Source organism: Tamandua tetradactyla, chromosome 21 (assembly GCF_023851605.1).
Source record: "Tamandua tetradactyla isolate mTamTet1 chromosome 21, mTamTet1.pri, whole genome shotgun sequence".
NCBI lineage: Eukaryota > Metazoa > Chordata > Mammalia > Pilosa > Myrmecophagidae > Tamandua > Tamandua tetradactyla.
Window position 1 is genome coordinate 17,007,627 of NC_135347.1, and position 21,131 is coordinate 17,028,757.

Sequence of the window (21,131 nt, forward strand, 5' to 3'; positions counted from 1 at the left end):
GTTTGTTTGTTTTGCATGGGCAGACACTGGGAAATGAACCCGCGTCTCCGGCATTGCAGGCTTCGAGAATTCTGCCACTCAGCCACCGTCGTCCTATCAGTAACATTTTGAAGTACATTCTTCCAGACATTTCTCTCTCTATGTACGCATATGTATATATATATGTATGAGAGATCATATCATACTTGTTCCTATACTTTAACTAAAAAATATTATAATTATTTAATTTAATAATATTTATAAATATTTGACAAGCATTTACTAAACACTCTGTACCAGATATTATACTAGTTATTTGGGGTACAAGATGAGCAAGAACAATGTAGTCTGGTTTAAAGTACTTTACAAAGGGAGACAATTCAATCCATAATAAATTGTGCTAAGTGCTGTGAGAGCAAAAGAACAGAGTACTTAAGAACACTTAACTGATTCCAGGGAGGTGGGGACATGGAAAACATCTTGGAGGAAGTGACATTTAAACTCAGAGTAAGGAAAAGTGGGACACATACAAAGGAACTGAAGTGGAAGAGATTTCTAAGCAAAAGGAAGATCATGTGGAAAGCCTGTACATACTCAGGGAAATGAAATGAACAAAGCTAAAGTTGAAGGAGTGGTGAGAAATAGGGCCAAGTGGTGTTTGTTCCAAGGGTAGGCAATACAAAGAATCTAGATTCTATTCTCTGGGCATTGTATAGGCACTGAAAGGTTTAAGAAAGAGAGTAATAGAATCATATTTATGATTTGGAAGACTCACTCTAATTATAATGTGGAGAACATACTGAAGAAGGCAAGGCCAAAGGCTAAAACAACAGATTTCTACAAAAACAGAGATGCAGTTTATCATTTTTAATATTTGCATGGATGTACCATGTAGGTTTTAGAAGGCCAGGGACTGTCTGTCCTCTTCAGTTCTCCCTCTCCAGAGTCCAACATCGTATCTGGCCCATAATAAATATCTGAAATTTTTAAGTAATGAAGTTATTAACAACAAGAACAGCTGTTACCTTTTACTGAGTATGTACTGTATGCCAGGAGCTGTGTTAAGTGCATACTGCTTTTAATTCTCAAAACTATTTTATGAGGTAGGTTTTAATATTATTCTCATTTTACTAATAAGAAGACATCAAAGCTCAGTCTGTCACTTGTCCGAGGTTATTCTCTTAGCTAGTTAGTGGGGGAGTAGAACTTAGCCCCAGGACTATTTACTCCAGAATCTGAACACTTAACCACTTATCGATAGCTGACTAACTGGTAATTTAACCAATCCCTTTTTCTTAAACGTTTTTTATTGTAAAATATAACATATATACAAAGCAAAGAAAGAAAAAAGCAATAACTTTCAAAGCACCCTTCAACAAGAAGTTATAGTACAGATCCCAGAGTTTGTCACTGGCTACTATTCTACCATCTTTTCTAGCTGTTTCTAAGTACTTGAAGCTAGAAGGAATATCAATATAATGATTCAGCAGTCATACTCATTTGACAAATCCTATTCTCTCTGTTAAACCTCCTCTTCCTCCTTTGATCCTTCTCCCAGTCTATAGGAATCTATTCTGACTCTTTTATGTTGAGAAGGGGGATGTAATAATGTGATAATCTTGGAGAGGCTGGTCCCTCTTGGTTTCAGGATTTATCTGACCTAGGAACCCTCCAGGAATTATAGGAAAGCAAATTTAATGGATGAAACCTTATAGAGTCACAGTTTGAGCCCTAGGTGTTCTCAAGAGTCAAAGGAGTGATGCTGATTGGGGGTTAGCAATCCATGGCAATTAGCAAGCACTATCTAATTAAAGCTTGCATAAAAGTTTCCTCCACAATAGTCTCTCAACTCCACTTGATCTCTCCTGGCCACTAATGCCTTATTTTATTACACGTCCTTTTCTCCCCTTCGTCTGGAAGGTGTTGTCGATCCCACGGTGACAGGACCAGACTCATCTCTGGGAGCCATGCCCCAACCAGCCAGGGAGACTTTCATCACTGAATGTCATGTCCCATGCAGAGGGGGATGGCAATGACCTTTCTTGCAGAGTTAGGCCTAGAGAGAGAGAGGCCACAAAGAGGCAACAAAGAGGCTTCCTGAAACAATTCCCAGGCTTTGTGATGGGCTATCTTAGTTTTTCCCCAACAGCCACAAGTTTCATAAGGGCAAATCTCAAAATCAAGGGCCTGGCCTATTTCCCTGGGAGTCCTCAGTGGTTGAGAAGGTACCTGGGGTTTCCCAGATGGAAAAGTTCAATAGTTCCATATATATATATATATATATATATATATATATATATTTTTTTTTTTTTTTTTCCCCTCCCTTTTGGACCCTAAAGGGACTCCACTGACACCTCCCAATCATCAGCCACCACAATATGAGAGGTGACCCGGTACTACAACAAGTATACAGAACTAGAAGGTCTTGTCTGCATTGTTCAAATGAGCTATCTACACAGGCTGATCCAGATTATGCATTACAGAAAATCCAGAATTTAACCAATCACCTTTAATGTATATTTAGGGTAGTTCTAATTTTTTGCTATTATAAACAATATTATGGTGAATCTCTTCAAACATGTCTGTGTACTCTTGACTGATTACATTAACATAAAATCTTAGAAGTGGTAATGATGAGCATAGGGTAGGTATGTAATATATTTAGATATATATTGCAAAACTACTCCCCAGAAAGGTTGTTCCAGTTTACAGAACTAAAAGCAGTACATGAGAATACCTGTTTCCTTGCACCTTACTGTTACCTGATCTTCATCAACTCCATAATAGGAGATCTCGTTTTTGCTATAATTTACATTTATATATCATTATTAGTAAAGTTCATCATCTTTTCATGTTTGCACGTCATTTTTACTTCTTTTTATATACTGCTTATGTCCTTTGCCCATTTTTAAATTGTTTTAAGTAGTTGATTTGCAAATACTCTTTATGTATCTTGAATTTTAACTTTTTGCCTGTCATAAACGTTTACAAATACCTTGTGTTTTACTTGTTTTGTAACCTTGTTATGATGTTCTGGCATACTAAAGTTTCACAATTTTATAAATCAGGTTTTTTTTCAATTTTAACTAGTTTTCATTTTTGACATTTAATCATATCTGCTTAGAATTAATTTTATGTAAGAAATAGATAAGGATTTGATTATTAATTTTTAAATAGCTAGTTTATAGGTAAGGCTTTCAAAGCACATAATAATTGGAATTTAACCCAAAGCACTAAGAGTGGCTCTAATTCTAAGTAAACTATTTGTTTTTCTGTCAAGACTTAACTTTTCCTCCTTTAAAATGTTTATAAATGCATAAAACAACAGAGAAATAACTCAAATGGGCTACTTAAAATACTTGCTTTTGTCCTAACTTACATCTTATAATTTAAGGTGGTTGTTTTTTCCCCAGTATAACACTAACTGGTAATAACAAAGTATCTCTTTGTTTCAACTCAGTAAAATAAATTTCACTAGGAGAAATTTTCAGCTTTAAATTTTAATGAATTAATTGAAACATATTCTTCTTGTAATTAATATCATCCAATTAGCCTAGAGAGATTAGAAGAATTTTTTATATTGACTGTAGAAAAATTATCTTAAAACTAACAATAAAATTATATATATATATAAATCATGTATTTATTTTCATTTTGTCTTTTTAATTTTTATTGATACAACAACATACAAGCACATACATTCTTAATATACAAACTTTCCACACATGGTTTACAATCAGTGGCTCACAATATCATCACATAGTTGTATATTCTTCACCACGATCACTTTTTAGAACATTTGCATCACTCCAGAAATAAAAAGAAAAATGAAAATCTCATATGTACCATATCCCTTGCCCCCCTCACTGATTACTAGTATTTCCATCTATCCAATACATACACATTTTTCTATTTTTACATTTGTTCTCCCTTTTATTTATTTAAAAATCAAGTATTTATAATATAAAAACATTCATTGAAGAAAACTGGGGGAATACAGAAAACCTCAAAGAAAAAATTGTCATATTATGATATATTCCAATAAAACTAAAATAGAAAATTGATGTCAGCATAACAAAATAATACTTCTATAATTAAAAAAAAAATCAACTTGACTTTCCCAATATACTAAAAATGATGTGCTACTACTTAAATATCACTGGGTTACGTCCCTTTACTTTTTATGAATATTTTTTTCAATGGTAAAATCTGGAATTCTAGACCTATGTAATCCCGAGGTACAGCAGGAAACAAGGACTATAACAAAGTAGTTATGAAAATCATTTAAAAAAATTAAAATATCTTTGCACAGAACACCTTAGGGAAAGAAAATCTATTCAATGCAAGCAATAATAACTAGGTCAATCACATATAATCAAAATGCAGCTTGATATTTGCTTTTCAAAAATCCTATTCACACTAATCATTTTAGACTAAACCAGGAATACATAATTTAATTATAAAAATATACTTAGAAACTTTCAAAGCATTATTACTAGAAGTAATAAAGAAATGATAACATTTTGGTAGAGCTTCTGTGATAACCATTTAGGACTAAGGAAAGATTTTATAGAACACTCTGAGAACCCACTCAGTATTCTTTTTTTGAATATTTAAATAGTTAAACAAACAAACAAACAAAAGGTAAAATAATTTATTTACCTGACCACTACCAGAAGTTGCCATGCTGATTTCTGTTACTCCCTGACCTTCATTCTGCCGCTCAGCTTCATGAGAGCTTGCTTCATGCTTGTTCTGAGATGACCTCTGTTAATACGGAGTTAACATCATTACATACAGAAATGGTGTATGCATTTAGTCCACGCTTTTTTTCTTTTAAAGCTTTGACTGCATCAATTATACAAGTTTATAAAAACATGGCACTGTACTTTACGTTTCATTATCTGCAGCATGGTTAGCTGTCGACTATCTTGATATAAGAGGAAAGGGAAGTGTGTCCCTTGAGCATTACAGCCGCACAAGACAAAGGATTTTCTGAGACTCAGAGAAACACCATCCTCCACCAGCTGCGCTCACAACACTATCAGGAATTATAACCCAATTAGAACAAATAACTATCTTTTCTGCAAGGTAACATGATTTGGGCATTTAATGGAGCTGCAAATAGAATAGTTAAAATATTACCTAGGTTTACAAATACCTTCTGGGTAGGCATATTTATACACAGAATATATACACACATGTTCTGCAAATAAAAGTGACGAGAAACCAAAAGATAAACTCCTAGATTCTGATGTGAATAAAACCAAATAGCTTTCCTAATGCAACCACCATCTGTTATATGAAATGTAAATGACAGATTATATTCTGTGAAAGCAGTCACTTCAGTACCATTGTAAAAATACCACTGCAAAATCAAAGAATTAAAATAATTTTTCTACTGTCCTTATACAGACAATTACCAATGTTCCTGCTCTAGGAAAATGAAACTCTAAAAAATAAAAATTCTACTTTAAAAATTGGATATAATAGTGGATACTTACATTATAAAATGGTATCTACTGGAATTTCTTTAAACAGCAAGCATTCCTAGGCCATTTAAAATGTTACTTAAATATTAATTTACATGATTTCCATCAATCAACTAGTATTACTTATATGTACACAAAAGTGATGCAGTCTCACAATCATTTAGAAATAGAAGAAAAAACAGTGCCATCTGAAAATAACACAGTAAAATGCAACAAAATAAAAAAGAGGAGTGATGCAAAATTAACCTAAGACAAAATGAAGCAAAACCACTAACACCACAAAAATGAGACACTAACATAATTGAAGGTGTCAATATGTTTTAAAGAAAAAAATCATTTCTGAGCATTGCTGTGTTAGTTACTTGTACTAGGTACCAGGGAATGCAGGCCTAGCATACAAAACTAGCATTCTTGGAGTTTACACTCTAGTAAGGTACATAACACTACTGACAGAAATCACAATAAAGTTAAAACTTTCACAAGTGTTACGAAAGAAAGTTACAAGGTGCTACTAGAATATACAAGAGAGGAACGTACAATAATGGTTTGGCGGTTTCGTGAAAAAATCTCACAGGAAGTGCTGTTTGAACTGAGATCTGAAAAATGAACAGGAGTTAACTAGAAAAGGGGTAAGGGGTAGAAGATGAGGATTCTAGGTAAACAGAAGATAATATGCAAAGGATCTGGGATGGGAAGAAGCACTGCTTATTCTAGGAAGTCAAACAATCCTGGTGTGGCTGGAGCACCAAGAAAAAGAAAGAGTATAAAGAAAAGATAGTTAAAAAAAAAAAGATCTTAATTTTGTTGAATTTTAGTGTGATTCTTAGGTGGTGCTCTTGCTTTTTTCTATCTCTAAATTACTGCAAGGCCAATCACTACTGCTCCCACATACCTAATACAAGTATATTAATGAAAAAAGTTGCACATAAATTGAATTTTCAAAGTCAAATTTAAATGCTTTAAGTAGGTAGGAAACATAGGTAAGACCAGTTAGGAGGCTAATATAGTAATGCAAGTATGAGATGATACTTTCTCCAGAGAAGTAGTAATGGAAATAAAAGCAGTGGAGAGACAGGTAAATCCAACAACCAGATAGGGTTTGGTGATAGATTAGACATGCTGGGGAGGGTGGGGATGGGGCATAGAGGAAGAGGTCCAGAATCAAGAATTACTCCAGTGTTCCTTATGATAAGATAGGAAATACTGAAGGAGGATGAAGGCTTTATTTTAGGGGTGGGGTGGGGTGGTAAATGTTGGATTAAAGTCTCTTCGAGACATCTAAATGGAGATACAGAATAAGCATCTAAATTTAGGGGTCTGGAACTCAGGGCTAGAAAAATAAATTTGAGAGCTGTATTAGTTTCTTAGGGCTGCCATAACAAATTACCACAAACTGGGTGGCAAACAATAGAAATTTATTTTCTCACAGTTCTGGAGGCTAGAAATCTGAAATCAAGGTATTGTAAGGGCCAAGCTCCCTTTACAAGCTCTGAGGAAGAATCCTCTCTTGCCTCTTCCAACTTCTGGGGTCCCCAGATATTACTTGGCTTGTGGCAGCATAACTCCAATCTTTGCCTCCATCTTCTCAGGGATGTCTTTACCCTATGCATCTCCATCTTCACATGGTGTTCTCTTCTTTTTATAAAAACACCAGTCATATTGGATTAGGTCACATCCTAATTTAGTATGAGCCCATTTTACCTAATTATAGCTGCGAAGACCTTATTTCCAAATAAGGTCACATTCACAGGTACAGGGATTAGGACTTTAGCCTATTTTTTTTGAGGACACAATTGAACCCATAAAAAAAGAACTGACAGGATATAGAGGGAACTGAAGCTGTAAATATAAATGAGATTGTCTTTGGAAGACAGAATACAGGGAAAAGAGAAATAAGTCTTAAGGAATGCCTATAACAATGTCCAGATGAAGATGAGCCTATATAGGGCAGAGAGGTGGGAAGAAAACAAGATAATGTTGTGTCATAGATGCCAAGAAGAGTTGTTCAAGTAACAGTGAGGTAGGATAGAATAGGGCATCTGGGCTATGGTCACAGGCCCTCCACCTAGACATGAAAGAGAGTTAACAGTCTCTATGCCAAAGCCCCAGAAACTGAAACATAAGGTCATCACCAGCCCAAGGCTGCAGAGCATGCAAAACTAATCTTCCAGGGTCAGTAGGCATGCAACTCTTTGAAACAACATAATCAGTGAGTAACAAGAAGGCCACAAGCACACAACTCCACGAAACCTTGATAGTCAAGACCAAAAATAAAAACAATTACAGTTGGCTGAAGTCCTATAAAATCAGCTAAACCTACCCTCTCTAGTGTGTGATTCAATCCCAAGCACACCTGTTAACTCCTTTAATGTGTACTTCACCTTAATAAATCTTTCTATTTCCCTTCACTATATTTTCTCATCCTTGAATTCCTTCTGGTGGCGAAACTCTACACCTGAAAAGTGACTCAGCTCTGGTGCTGGCAAAGCCTGGGTAACATCCTTTTAGCAAGCCAACAGAGACACTTCTGTACTGGTAAGTCATGGTTAGTGACTGGAAAGCTTAGCCATGTGCTTTCACTTTCTCTTCTCATTTGGCTCACTGCTGTCTTCTTCTATGTCCTTAGGCAACTCTCTGTTTCACTCTCTTTCCCTCCTCAGCTCTTCAAGTTTTCCCCACATACTTAGTTTCTGTGTCTCTAGGAATCGGAGTGCTTTGGTCCAAGGGAGTGAAAAAATCAGGTTCCTTTATTTTCTCTTTTTCTCTCTGTCTGTCCTCAGTTCTCTGAGCACAGTTCTGCTGTGCCTTAAATTCTTTCTTATGGCATGAGCAAAAACCTGGCAACTAAAATCTAGTAACACCAGGAAGTGGTCAATAATGTGGAAAATATCAATCTGAAGATTGAAAATGTCCACTTAATTAATCATATGGAGTTCATAAATTATTATCCATTTCAGTAAAACTATGGGTATGGAGACTAGATTGTAAGTTAAGAGTGAGTAGTGGGAGAAGAAGTATAGACTTGGAGTTCAGAAACACCTTTAGAGTGGGATTGGAGAAGACAATGAGAGAGGGAAAGAGACAGTGTGTTAGTTAGATTCAGTTGTCAACTTGGCCAGGTGAGCATACCTAGTTCTGCTGCTGCGGACACAAACCAATGGTACGTGAATCTCATCTGTTGCTAATTACATCTGCAGTCGGCTAGGAGGCGTGTCTGCTGCAATGAGTGACGTTTGACTTAATTGGCTGGTGCTTAAATGAGAGAACGCAATGTAGCACAGCCTAGTAGCTCGGCATTCCTCATCTCAGCACTAGCAGCTCAGCCCAGGCCTTTGGAGATGCAGAAAGAAGTCACCCCGGGGAAGGTTGTTGGAACCCAGGGGCCTGGAGAGAAGACCAGCAGAGACCATCCTGTGCCTTCCATGTAAGAAAGAACCTCAGTGGAAAGTTAGCTGCCTTTCCTCTGAAGAACCAACAAAATAAATCCCCTTTTATTAAAAGCCAATCCATCTGGTGTGTTGCATTCTGGCAGCTAGCAAACCAGAACAGAGTTGGTACCGGAGAGTGGGGTGCTGCTGCGGTTTGCAAATACCAGACCTATTGGAACAGTGTTTTGGATGGCTAAGGGGAAGACTCTGGAGGAACTGTGAAGAGATTGATGACAAAGTCCTGGAGTGCTTGAAGAGACTGTTGGTGTAAATGGAACCACTGCCAATCTTGGCAAAGGAGGACACAAAAGGGAAAAATTGGAGTCTGCAGAGTAAGAACCATGGAAGCTCGGGTCTGAAGCCAAGAAACCTGGGCCAGGAGAGTGGACCCACCCATATACATGGAGAGGGTGAGTTTACCCTGAAGGGCGAGGATGAATCTCCCCTCTCATTGCAGTGGAAGAGTTGTGCAGCCTCAGGCCTTGGAGAAGGCAGAGCACACTCCTTGGGGGACTGGGAGAGCCTGGCTGCCACCATGTGGAGGGGTTGAGCGTGTGCCCCAGAAATGGCAGAGAGCCCAGGGGTGGCCCTGATGCCTGGAGAGAGTGGAGCCCAGAGGTGGTCTCCTCAATGTTCCCCGAGGTTGATTTGGAAAGAGGCCGGCCACTGCATAGGCCCTTGGAAGGGGTGGGACTGCCACTTCCTATGGCCGAAGGATGAATGACTTTCAGACTTTGAAATCCCACGGCGCTTGCCCTGCAGGTTTTACATCTGTGTTTCTTCCAGTTTCTCCCTATGGAAATGAAAATCTGTATCCTGTGAATATCCTCCTTTGCTTATTGGCACCGGACTTGTTTTGAGATTCACAGGTCCACAGCAAGAGAACTTTTTACATCTGTGTAAGGTGATGCTTGAAGTTGCCAAGTTGACAAGGGGTGGACATGTGTTAGTTAGATTCAGTTGTCAACTTGGCCAGGTGAGCATACCTAGTTCTGTTGCTGTGGACACAAACCAATGGTACGTGAATCTCATCTGTTGCTAATTACATCTGCAGTTGGCTAGGAGGCGTGTCTGCTGCAATGAGTGACGTTTGACTTAATTGGCTGGTGCCTAAATGAGAGAACGCAATGTAGCACAGCCTAAGCAGCTGGGCATTCCTCATCTCAGCACTAGCAGCTCAGCCCAGGCCTTTGGAGATGCAGAAAGAAGTCACCCCAGGGAAGGTTGTTGGAACCCAGGGGCCTGGAGAGAAGACCAGCAGAGACCATCCTGTGCCTTCCACGTAAGAAAGAACCTCAGTGGAAAGTTAGCTGCCTTTCCTCTGAAGAACCAACAAAATAAATCCCCTTTTATTAAAAGCCAATCCATCTCTGGTGTGTTGCATTCCAGCAGCTAGCAAACCAGAACAGACAGGAAGAAAGATAATTGTAGGTGATGTGGAGTTGAGGAAGGTTCATTTTATGCTTTCTTTAAAATGCAATTTTAATGAGATATATTCATATACCACATAATTCATCCAAAGTATTCAATCGATGGCTCACAATATCATCCATATAGCTATGCATTCATTACCACAGTCACTTTTAGGACATTATCATTACTCCAAGAAAAAAAAAAAAGAAATCTCAAAACATCTCATACCCCTTATTACCCAATCATCGACCTCCAGCATTGAAAATAATATTAAGATATTACTGTTAACTACAGTCCATTGCTTACAATGGGTACATTTCTCCCATATATCACTCTATTATTAACTCCTTGTATTTGTGTTGTACATTTGCTCTAGTTCATGGAAAATGTTTATATTCATACTGTTAATCACTGCCATCAACCATCACAAAATTTACTGTTATACAGTCCCATGTTTTAAACTCTGACTTTTCTTCTGATGATTTATGTAATTCTAAACTTCCCCTTCAACCACATTCACACAAAATTCAGCACTGTTAATTAAACACTGATAATGTGCTACCATCACCTCTATCCATTTCCAAACATTTAAATTTCAATCTAGACAAAAAATTTGCACTTATTAAGGAACTGCTCCTCATTCTATCTCCTGGTAACTGACATTCTAAATACTATGTCTATGAATTTACATATTATCATTAATTCATATTAGTGAGATCATACAATATTTGTCCTTTTGTTTATGGCTTATTTCACTCAGCACAATGTCCTCAGGGTTCATCCATATTGTTGTGTCAGAACTTCATTCCTTCTTACTGCTGAGAAATATTCCAGTGTATGTATATGCTGCACTTTGTTTATCCATTCATTAGGTGATGGACACTTGGGCTATTTCCGTTTTTTGGTAATTGCGAATAATGCCGCCATGAACATCAGTGTTGCATCTCTGCTTTTAGTTCTTCTGAGTATATACCAAGTAGCAGGACTGCTGGATCTAGAGAAGCTCATAGTTAGCTTTCTGAGGAACCACCAAACCATCTTCCAGGGAAGTTGTACCATTTTACATTTCCACTAGCAGTGAATAAGTGTTCCTATTTAATAATGGCCGTTCTAATAGGTGTGAAATGATATCTCATTGTGGTTCTGAGTTGCATTTCCTCAACAGCTACTGAAGAAGAGCACCTTTTCATGTGCTTTTTAGTCATCTGTATTTCCTCTTTGGGAAAATGTCTATTCATGTCTTTCGCCCATTTTCTTTTTAAAATCAATAAATTGGACTTAAAAAAAAGAGATCCCTTTAAAGATACTGTTAGGAAATTAAAAGACAAATCAAGTATTTGATAAAGTCCTCAACTCTAGAACATATAAGGAACTCTCATATGTCAATAATAAGAAAATAAGCAATCCAATTAAAAATTGGCAAACTATTTGCACAAATATTTGCCAAAAAAGACACATGAGAAATAAGCACATGAAAAGCTGTTAACAGCATTAAGAATTAGGGAAATGCAAGTGGAAACCATCATAAGATACCACAACATATCTATCGGAATGGCAAAAATAAACAACAAAATCCCGACAATATCAAATGCTGACAAGGATGTTGAACAACTGGAATTTTCACTCACTGCTGATTGGAATACAAAATGTATAGCCATTCTGAAAAATAGTTTTATGGTTTCTTATAAAGTTAAACATATTTTACCCTATGACCCATCAATCCTATTTCTAGGTCTAAACTGAAGAGAAATCAGTACTTATGTTCACACAAAGATCCAAACAAATATTTTATAGCAATTTTACTCATAATCATGAAAATAAAACCCTAGAAACAACCAAGATGCCCCTCAATAGAATGGATAAAAAAATTTTGGTAATCCAAATAACAGAGTACCATTGAGCAATAAAAAGGAACAGACTACTTACATGTGCATCAACATGGATGAATTTAAAAGTGCTATGCAAAGTGAAAGAAACCAGATTCAGAAGATTATATATGATTCTATTTATATGACACTCGGAAAAAGACAAAACTATAGGGACTAAAAACAGATCCGTGGTTACTAGGGGTTAGGGGGTTTTGCTTATTTTTATATTGGGTTGCTTGTCTTTTTATTGTTGAGCATTTTATACTTTTAAAGGTAAGACTTGAGCATGTTTAGATGGCAGTGGAAACGTGCCAGAGAAGATAAATACGTAAGTGAAAAGAAATGAGTGAAAGTTCCTGAGAAGACAGGATTTGGGAATCCAAAGTATAGAAGAGAAGGCAGAATGCTTCTTGCTAGGAAGGAGCGGGGGCTCCTACCAGAGCTTCGATTTTCTCTGTGAAGGAAGAGGTGAAATGATCTCCTAAGGGGGCAAGGGCGATTAATAAAGTTGAAATAGTCATTTCCAACAGAGGTAGAATAGAGTGTCCAGAGACACGTAGTAGGCCTGCAGGACTGCCAGGCCCATTTGATGATGGTGATGATGGTGAATATGATAAAGAAAAAAAACACTGTTTACTATGCATTAATCACTTGACAACTACTGACTTATTTAATCATCACATCAACTCTTATGTGATAGGTAACTATTATTATCTCCAGTTTACAGATGAAGAGACTGAAGCACAGAGAAGATAAATAATTGGTTTAAGGTCACATATCTAGTAAGTGGCAGAGCCAGAGCTGGGAATACATCTCAGACAGTCTAATACCAGAGTCAAAACTAATATTTAACACTTACTATCTTTATTTTCTTGCCCCCTTCCTCTTTTCTTATTTACTTCCCTTTATTCTTTCACTGATCTTAGGGTACTGGCATGCTTGCACTCTTTGACCAACATTACTGCTAACAATGAGGACAAAAGAAGCTACTGCTGATTCTTGTGAAAGAACAATCCCACTAGCTTCTGCATTTCTAAAGTTGCTGGAGAATTTCCTCAAGGTTTCCTACTCCAGGCCACAGAACTTAAATGAAAAATAAATTTTGCTGAAATGCAATTTATATATCCCAAAATTCACTAAATACACAAAAGGTGGTCATAAAATTCATAAAACACATTTTAAGTTAACAATTCAATGGTTTTTAGTAAGTTTACTGAGTTATATGACTATTACTATAATCAAAATTTAGTTGGATTTTCATCATTCCAGTAAGATGCCTCATGCCCATTTAGTTAGTCCTTTTATACCCACAGTCCCAAGCAATCACAAATCTACCCTGTGTCTTTATAAATAGTCTTTTATATTCATTTAATATGAATGGAATCATATAGTATGTGGTCTTATGTATCTCATTTTTTAAAAACTTAGCATGTTTTTGAGGTTCGTCCATGTTATAGTATGTATCAATAGTTTGTTCTTTTTCCTACTGAACTTTTTTTTAAACTTTTTTTTATTGTATAGTATAACATAAATACAAAGCAAAGAAATAAAAAAGCAATAGTTTTCAAAGCACTCTTCAAAAACTGGTTACAGGACAAATCCCAAAGTTTGTCATGGGCTACCATATGATCCTGTCATATTTTTCTTTCTAGCTGCTCCAGAATATAGGAGGTACTTTATTCTTATTAAAAAATATAAGTACTTTTTTATCATCACAATTGACTTTTTTTTCCTTCTTTTTTGTGAACAATAACATATATACAAAAAAGCTATAAATTTCAAAGCACAGCACCACAATTGGTTGTAGAACATATTTCAGACTTTGACATGGGTTACAATTTCACAATTTTAGGTGTTTACTTCTAGCTGCTCTAAAATACTAGAGACTAAAAGAGATATCAATTTAATTATTCAGCATTCATATTCATTTGTTAAGTCCTATCTTCTACGTATAATTCCACCATAATCTTTGATCTTTCCATACCCTGCTAAACATTATTATGCTGTAAGGATATACATATTTTGTTAATGCTTTAATCAGTGAATAGATACCTGTATTGTTTCTATTTTTCAGCTATTATGAATAATACTGCTATAACCATTCGTATGAAAGTCCTTATATGATATGTGTTTTCATTTCTCTTGGATACCTAGTTGTGGAACTTCTAAGCCATGGTAATTCCACAATTTGAGGAACTGCTAAATTGTGTTCCAAGTGGCTGCAGCATTTTACATTTCTACCAGCAATGTAGGAGGGTTTCTGTTTCTCCACATCTTTGCCAATACTTGCTATTGTCTTTTTTATCATAGCCATCCTAGTGAGTGTGAAGTGGTATATCATATGGTTTTGATTTCCATCTCCCTCATGACCAGTGTTGAACATCTTTTCATGTGCTTGTTAGTCATTCCTAAATGTTCTCTGGAGAAATGTCTATATCAATCTTTTGCTCAATTTTATCAATGAGTTATAAGAGTACTTTACATAGCACTTAGTAAGTATTTCTCACTGGCTATTTTCTAGTGAATTTTAAGAATAGTACATTTTCTTTACAGTTCTTAAACCTCCCAGTATACCTTACTCAATACATTTTGCTTGTCAGTAAATAAACTATGTCTGGAAAGATACCCAAGAAAGTGAGAACACTGATTCTCACATACCTTTTTGTTACTTTCAGATTTTGACTTATGTGAAATGATATCATCAGTTGAATCATGTCTCACATCTGGACCCCAAATCAGAGTTGTTAGCAAGAAAGACAAAGACATATTGCTTAAGCAATATGCTTCCTGATTAACTTTAACATTTTTATCAGTGGAGAAAGCATTTGGCAGAAATCTTTTCTTTTCTTGCCTGTACTGTTTATGAATCACTTCATGAGCATCCAATCTCCAGTTTCCTCCATCTTCTAACTTCTCCCCAAACAGCAAAATACAAAGTGTTTTGATTCTTTCTTAAATCTGACACTGCACTCTTCTTTAAATTACATTCAGTAAACTGATACTTTAAATGTAAACCATTTGAGGCTATGACTGATATAAGTATTTTCATAACAAAAGAAAACAGGAAGAGATTGGATAATAGTGTCAGACAGTCTACCCCCAATTCAATAATATGAATAAATGGTTTTGAACAAATTCAACACTCCAACCTGAAATAATTTACAACAGTACCGGAAAATGAAGACCGCTATTAGCAAATGAGAAATAATTAAAAAACAAACAAACAAAAAAACTGCAACAAGTCTGATAAGGGAAAAAAGATAAACCAAAGGGGTTATAACACGAGAATACTATATGTAAAAATGCTGATGAACTTAAAAAATTCAAAAAGAAGCAAAAAGAGGCAGCTATTTTTTGGTATGTAGGAGTCAACGGTGCAAAATGGACACTTATTCCTTATATTACAAATATTTAGTTCATAATATTGGCTGAAGACAGCCAGATTAAACTGCTTTTAACAGTATGACTGGTACATTGTACCTGAACTGTCTATTTAGCAAATACATGTTTCTACATGTTTTAATTACAGATACACTAAGGTTAAAGTTCCAAGAAACAAGTCAGGCAGGATGAAAACATTCTTAAAAAGAAATAAATGAGCTCATAAGCCTTTGGACTATGCTCTTTCAAAAATCGTACTTTTAACATTAGAAATGATTGTCTTCCATGTGAATAAATACGTCTGTACTAAATCTTTAGTTTAAAACAGAATTGTTTATTATTTAAACAAATAATTCCAGAACATGGATACACAGGTATAAAATATGTGCTGGTGATGACAGGACACACAAAAAACTTGTTCTGTACACAAAAGTTCTGTTTATTACAGACTTCCCATAAAAAAATTACAAGATAAAAGGCCAAACTAGAAAAACAAGGCAGCATTAAAAATGGTTACCTGCTTTATTTTTCCAAATTATTTCTTATGTAAATAAGTTTGTGTATGTATCTTTACAAAAATGGGATCAAAATGTGCATACTATTTTGTACACATAAAATATTAAATATCAATAAATGCTTAACTAGGTTTTTAATAATTACATTTAGAAAACAGTGTACTGATATTCTATTCTTTGTATTTTCTCTCTCCACTTTCTTTTTTTTTTTGCTATATCATCTGGGATAGTGAATCTGAATCTGATTGTGCACTAGAAACTTTCCACTGGTATTTCTCAAGTTTGTCCCCAAATACTGAGCCAACCATTCCTAAGAACAATTTTGCTTTTTACTGTTCAATGTGGATTTTTATTCAGTTTTTTAAAAAATTTCCTTGAAGTCCTCTCTTACCACATTTTCCTTTCCATTTCATCCTATGCCACTGTTTCCCTATAACTACTTGCTCCTGTTGCATAGAGACAAGTCTTTCTGTACTTGACTTAAGAAACACTTTCCAGAAAATTTACTTTTTCTGACTCTCCCCTATGCTACTCTCTTTTCCTTATTTATCAATATTTTAGTTAAGCCTCATGCAGATTTTCTTCTTTTTATTCACCTATAGACAAAGTAATTCTATAAATTTTAACTGCCTAGACATTATAAAGAAATCCAAGTACTCAAGGTTTTTGATAGTTTATTTAATTTCAGGAAAAAAATTAGTGGTCTCTAGAAGAATATTTATATTTCAATGATGTTACCCTAATTATACATATTTTCTTTTCTTAGAATTATGACCTATTATATAACCATAAACAAAAAAGACAATTTACTAACCTCTGTTTCTGTTGCTTGGGACTGTAAAAGCTGTCGTATACGAAGTATATCCTTCTCTATTTGCTGAATTCTGGCTACTCTTCGCTAAAATAAAATAAGTGTCCAAATTAGATATATTGTTACTAAAAACATTAGTGTACATAATCATACTATGACTACCATTTAACAGGTCACAGTTATACCAAGCCATTCACAAGAAGTCAGATATGCATGTATATTCATATGCTGATAACACATCAGAGTCAGTTCAAATTTTTTATGTGAAAGCATCTTTATGTTATTCAAATGTTAAAATAAATTTGTTTTCCCTTTTGTGTCTTTTAAAATATATATATCTTTATTTTTTAGCCATTTTATTGAATGGCTAAAAAGATATATTATTGAGATATATTCACATACTATACAATCCATCCAGGTGTTCAATTAATGACTATTTGTATAGTTACAGAGCTGTGCATTCATCACCACAATTAATTTTAGAACATTTTTATTACTTGAAAAAGAAAAACTCCATGCCCCTTAGCAGTCACCTCTCAATCCCCCTATCCTTTCTCAGCCCTGTATAAAAATAACCACTACTCTATAGATTTATTTATATCAGATTTTTAAACAAGTTTATCAACGTTACAGCACATATCTTTAGATCTGTTAAGGAAAACTGTAAAAATATAAGACCTATATCAAATTGTACAATGTATGTAGTGCTAAGATTGATTATTAAAAGCTATTTTCAAAAAAAGATTTTAACAAAGAGAATTATACCTGAATTTAACCTTTTATATTAATCTAGATGTTAATAAAATATAATGGAAAAGAATTTGATTTGTATCAGGTTTAAGTAGTAGGTTAAACCAAATCACTTTTGCATAAAGATCTTGCAAACTGAAATGACTTTTAAAAATTAGCTTTGAGACATCAAATACACAGGTTTTAAAAACGAGTAATAACGGTATTATTTTCTGCAATAATTCTAGAGTTGGCATTCTAACATAAGGTGTCAAAAACTGAATTATTTTTTGTTATGCTCTTCATCAATAAAAGATTTTGAACACATATTATTCAACAAATTTTAAAAATACTGTAATAAGGGCAGTGCAGTGGTGGCTCAGTGGCAGAATTGTTGCCTGCCATGTCAGAGACCTGGGTTAATTTCCCAGAGCCTGACCATGCCAAAAATCAAAAAACAGTAATAACCGCTTTAAATATATACAGACCTAAAGCTTACACATAAACACACTTTGATTACATCTTGTTTTCCTAAAGTACAATGTCCTCATATTTTTCTTATCATTATAGTAAAAATACTTATTGCTGCTACTATCCAATGTTATGATCAACAAGGCACTGAAAAACTCTAAACAAGTTGTGCTCACCAAAGAAAATCTATTTCTGCTCTCTCCCTCCCTCCCTTCTTTCAACATTATAACTAAGCTGGTTCTCTATCATGATTGTGAAAATAGTGAATTTAAGAAAATAATCTCTAATGACCAAATCTACCATGTCCTGTTCATACCATGCAAACAGACTGAAGAAGAAAAGTCTGTACTTTTTGGCAGCTTTCTAAAGATATTGCAAAGATGAGTCATCACTTTCTACAACCAAACTATACACAATTATTGGCTTTCTAATATTTGATTTTTACTGTTTCTATATATATAATTAGCTCCCCTTCCCCAAACAGTCCTATGCTGGTTTGAAACTGTTTATTGCCCCAGAAAAGCCATGTTCTTTCATCCTGATTCAATATTACTGGGTGGGATCTTTTTGATTAGGTGGTTTCCATGGAGATGTATCTCCACCTATTCAAGGTGGGTCGTTTCCTGGAGTTCTTTAAGAGGGAACTATTAGTCAGGGTTCTCTAGAAAAACAGAACCAAAAGGAGAAATCTGTAAATATGAGATTTACAAAGGCGTTTCACACAACCATGGGAATGGAAGTATCTAAAGTCCACAGGGCAGGCTGTGAAGCTGGCAGCTCCCATGAAGGGTGAGGACGAACTCTAGGAGAGGTTGGCTGACTGAAGAAGCAATGAAAAAGTCTCTCTTCTTCCTTAACAGTCTTCAACCGACTGGATTATCTCATTGGCACCTTAGCTGACTGTAGATGTAATCAGCCACAGATACAATCAACTGACTGATGATTTAATACACCAGTATCCGGTTTATCAACCAGCCAAGGAACATTCTTGCAGCAATGGTCAGGCCACTGCATGCCTGACCAGACAACTTGGCACCATCACTTGGCCAAGCTGACACCAGAATCTAAACATCACAAGAACCATTCTGGAAAAAGCTTCAGAGCTGACACCAACAGAGACCTTTGGAGATGCAGAAAGAAAACGCCCCTAGGGAAGCCATTTTGAAATAAGAAGCCAGGAGAGAAAGCTAGCAGATGTAGTAGCCATGTATCTTCCTAGGTGAAAAAGGTGTTCTGGACCTTTCAGCCTTTCTTATGTCAAGGTATCGTTCTCTGGATGCCTTAGTTTGGATATTTTTATGGCTTTAGAACTCTAAACTTCTAATTTAATAAATTCCCTTTATAAAAGCCAACCCATTTATAGTATATTGCATTCCAGGAGCTTTAACAAACTAAAATAAGTCCCAAATAAAACATTTTAATATTTAAGAGGATGAAAACAGAAATTTATATCTAATACTCCTCTCCATATATTTCTGTATTGCCAATATATCACTAAATCTTGAAGTCAAGTCTATGCCCTGATGTCCACTAAGGTGAATGATTTGACAGGAAATCCTTGTGCTTCTGTTTCTCAACATGAAGATGGAAGGAGCCAGGGGTATTTCTTTTCTTTTTCTATATAACAATCTTAAATATTTATAAAACTATGTTTAATAAACTAAATTAAATTGTTCAGGGGAAAGGAGCTGGTATAATTTTGAGTAAGTAACTTAAAAAACTGTAATAGTAATATAGTTTAATACAGACTCAGAATAACTCTCAACAAACTAGGAATAGAATTTAAGTTCCTTAACTTGACAAAGACTATCAAAAATCTAGAGTAAACAACATAGTTAATGGTGAAATTTTAGAAGCATTCCTTTTAAAGTCAGGACAAGACCACTATCACTGCTTTCATTGAAAGATTTCTTAAAGTTCTTAACCAATACAATAAAAGAAAATAAAAAGGCATGAGGTCTGGAAAGGATAAACAAAATTGTCATTATATGTAAATAATGAGAGTTTATACAGAAAATCCAACAGAATCTGTAAACTACTGAAATAAACTAATAAAAGAGTTAAGGAAGATTGTGGGATACTTATTAAATGTAATTTAAGAAAAACTCATTCACAATAGGAACAAAAACTAAAATATATCTAATAAGTCTAAAAAAAGATGTGCAAGACCTTTATTGAAAATATTACTAAACTTTAATTGAAGGATATAAAATAAGGCCCAGATGAATGGAGAGATATAAAATTAATAACAATATCTAATAATTACTAAATGTTTATTTTACATATGCCAGATTCTATGTTTTATATTAATTCATTTAATCCTCATATTTTTTCTTTTATAGGTGTTCTGAAAATTAGCACACAGATATTATGAACAATTTGTACACAATTTTTAATATATGTACCAGAAATCTTAAAAGCCATGTATTCATAATTCTTTTCTAAAGTTATCCATCTTAAAATTTGGAGACAAGTTCTCTTTAACAGGATATCAAGTAATAATATCTTCATATGTAACATAGGTTGTTATATCATTAAGTCCCACTAATGCACAATTTCATATCATACACACTATATACTCACATTTCCAATCTTTCACAGCACATAACAGTTATTAGAAAACTGGATGGCAATGATCAAGGATGCTATAGAGTGCACCCAGTTCTGACATAGAAAGCCAAGATCAGGGAGCAATTTTAAGAAATAATTCTACTAAAAAACATGGGGAAAGAAGTAATTTAAAATATTCAATGCAAATTAAATATATGCCTGTGACTCCAAACTGACATTTAGTATGCATCGTATTATAGGATATAAAAACTGCCTCTCCTACTATAGAATATTAAGTTGAAATCTAAGACAGTTGAAGCCTCTTGTAATTCAATATCCATTATTTTCTGGTTGTACCAAAAAATAAACAACCAACAAATTATTTCTCCTACTAAAAAAAAAGCACTTAAATTTTTTAAAAAATGGGATAAGGTGAGATTCCAGTCTTCTTAAAAAATGTTTCTTCTAGAACTACTAAAAAAACATGCATTTAC

The 21,131-nt window shown here is 34.8% G+C and overlaps 1 protein-coding gene and 1 long non-coding RNA gene across 24 annotated transcripts in view; one reads left to right on the forward strand and one right to left on the reverse strand.

Annotated features, from left to right (window-relative positions):
* The window catches only part of LOC143665501 (uncharacterized), a 79,207-nt gene extending 76,940 nt beyond the window's left edge, over positions 1-2,267 (forward strand). The window contains exon 6 of the long non-coding RNA XR_013167020.1: positions 24-2,267. This is a non-coding gene — a long non-coding RNA (uncharacterized LOC143665501). The remainder of the gene's footprint in view (positions 1-23) is intronic.
* Positions 1-21,131, reverse strand: part of APC (APC regulator of Wnt signaling pathway) — a 220,943-nt gene that overhangs the window by 55,736 nt on the left and 144,076 nt on the right. For all 23 annotated transcript variants that reach the window (XM_077138965.1, XM_077138963.1, XM_077138959.1 and 20 more), the window contains 2 exons: positions 16,891-16,974; positions 4,642-4,746 (listed from right to left, as the gene is read on the reverse strand). In XM_077138965.1, the coding sequence (XP_076995080.1) occupies positions 4,642-4,746; positions 16,891-16,974 (189 nt within the window). The remainder of the gene's footprint in view (positions 1-4,641; positions 4,747-16,890; positions 16,975-21,131) is intronic.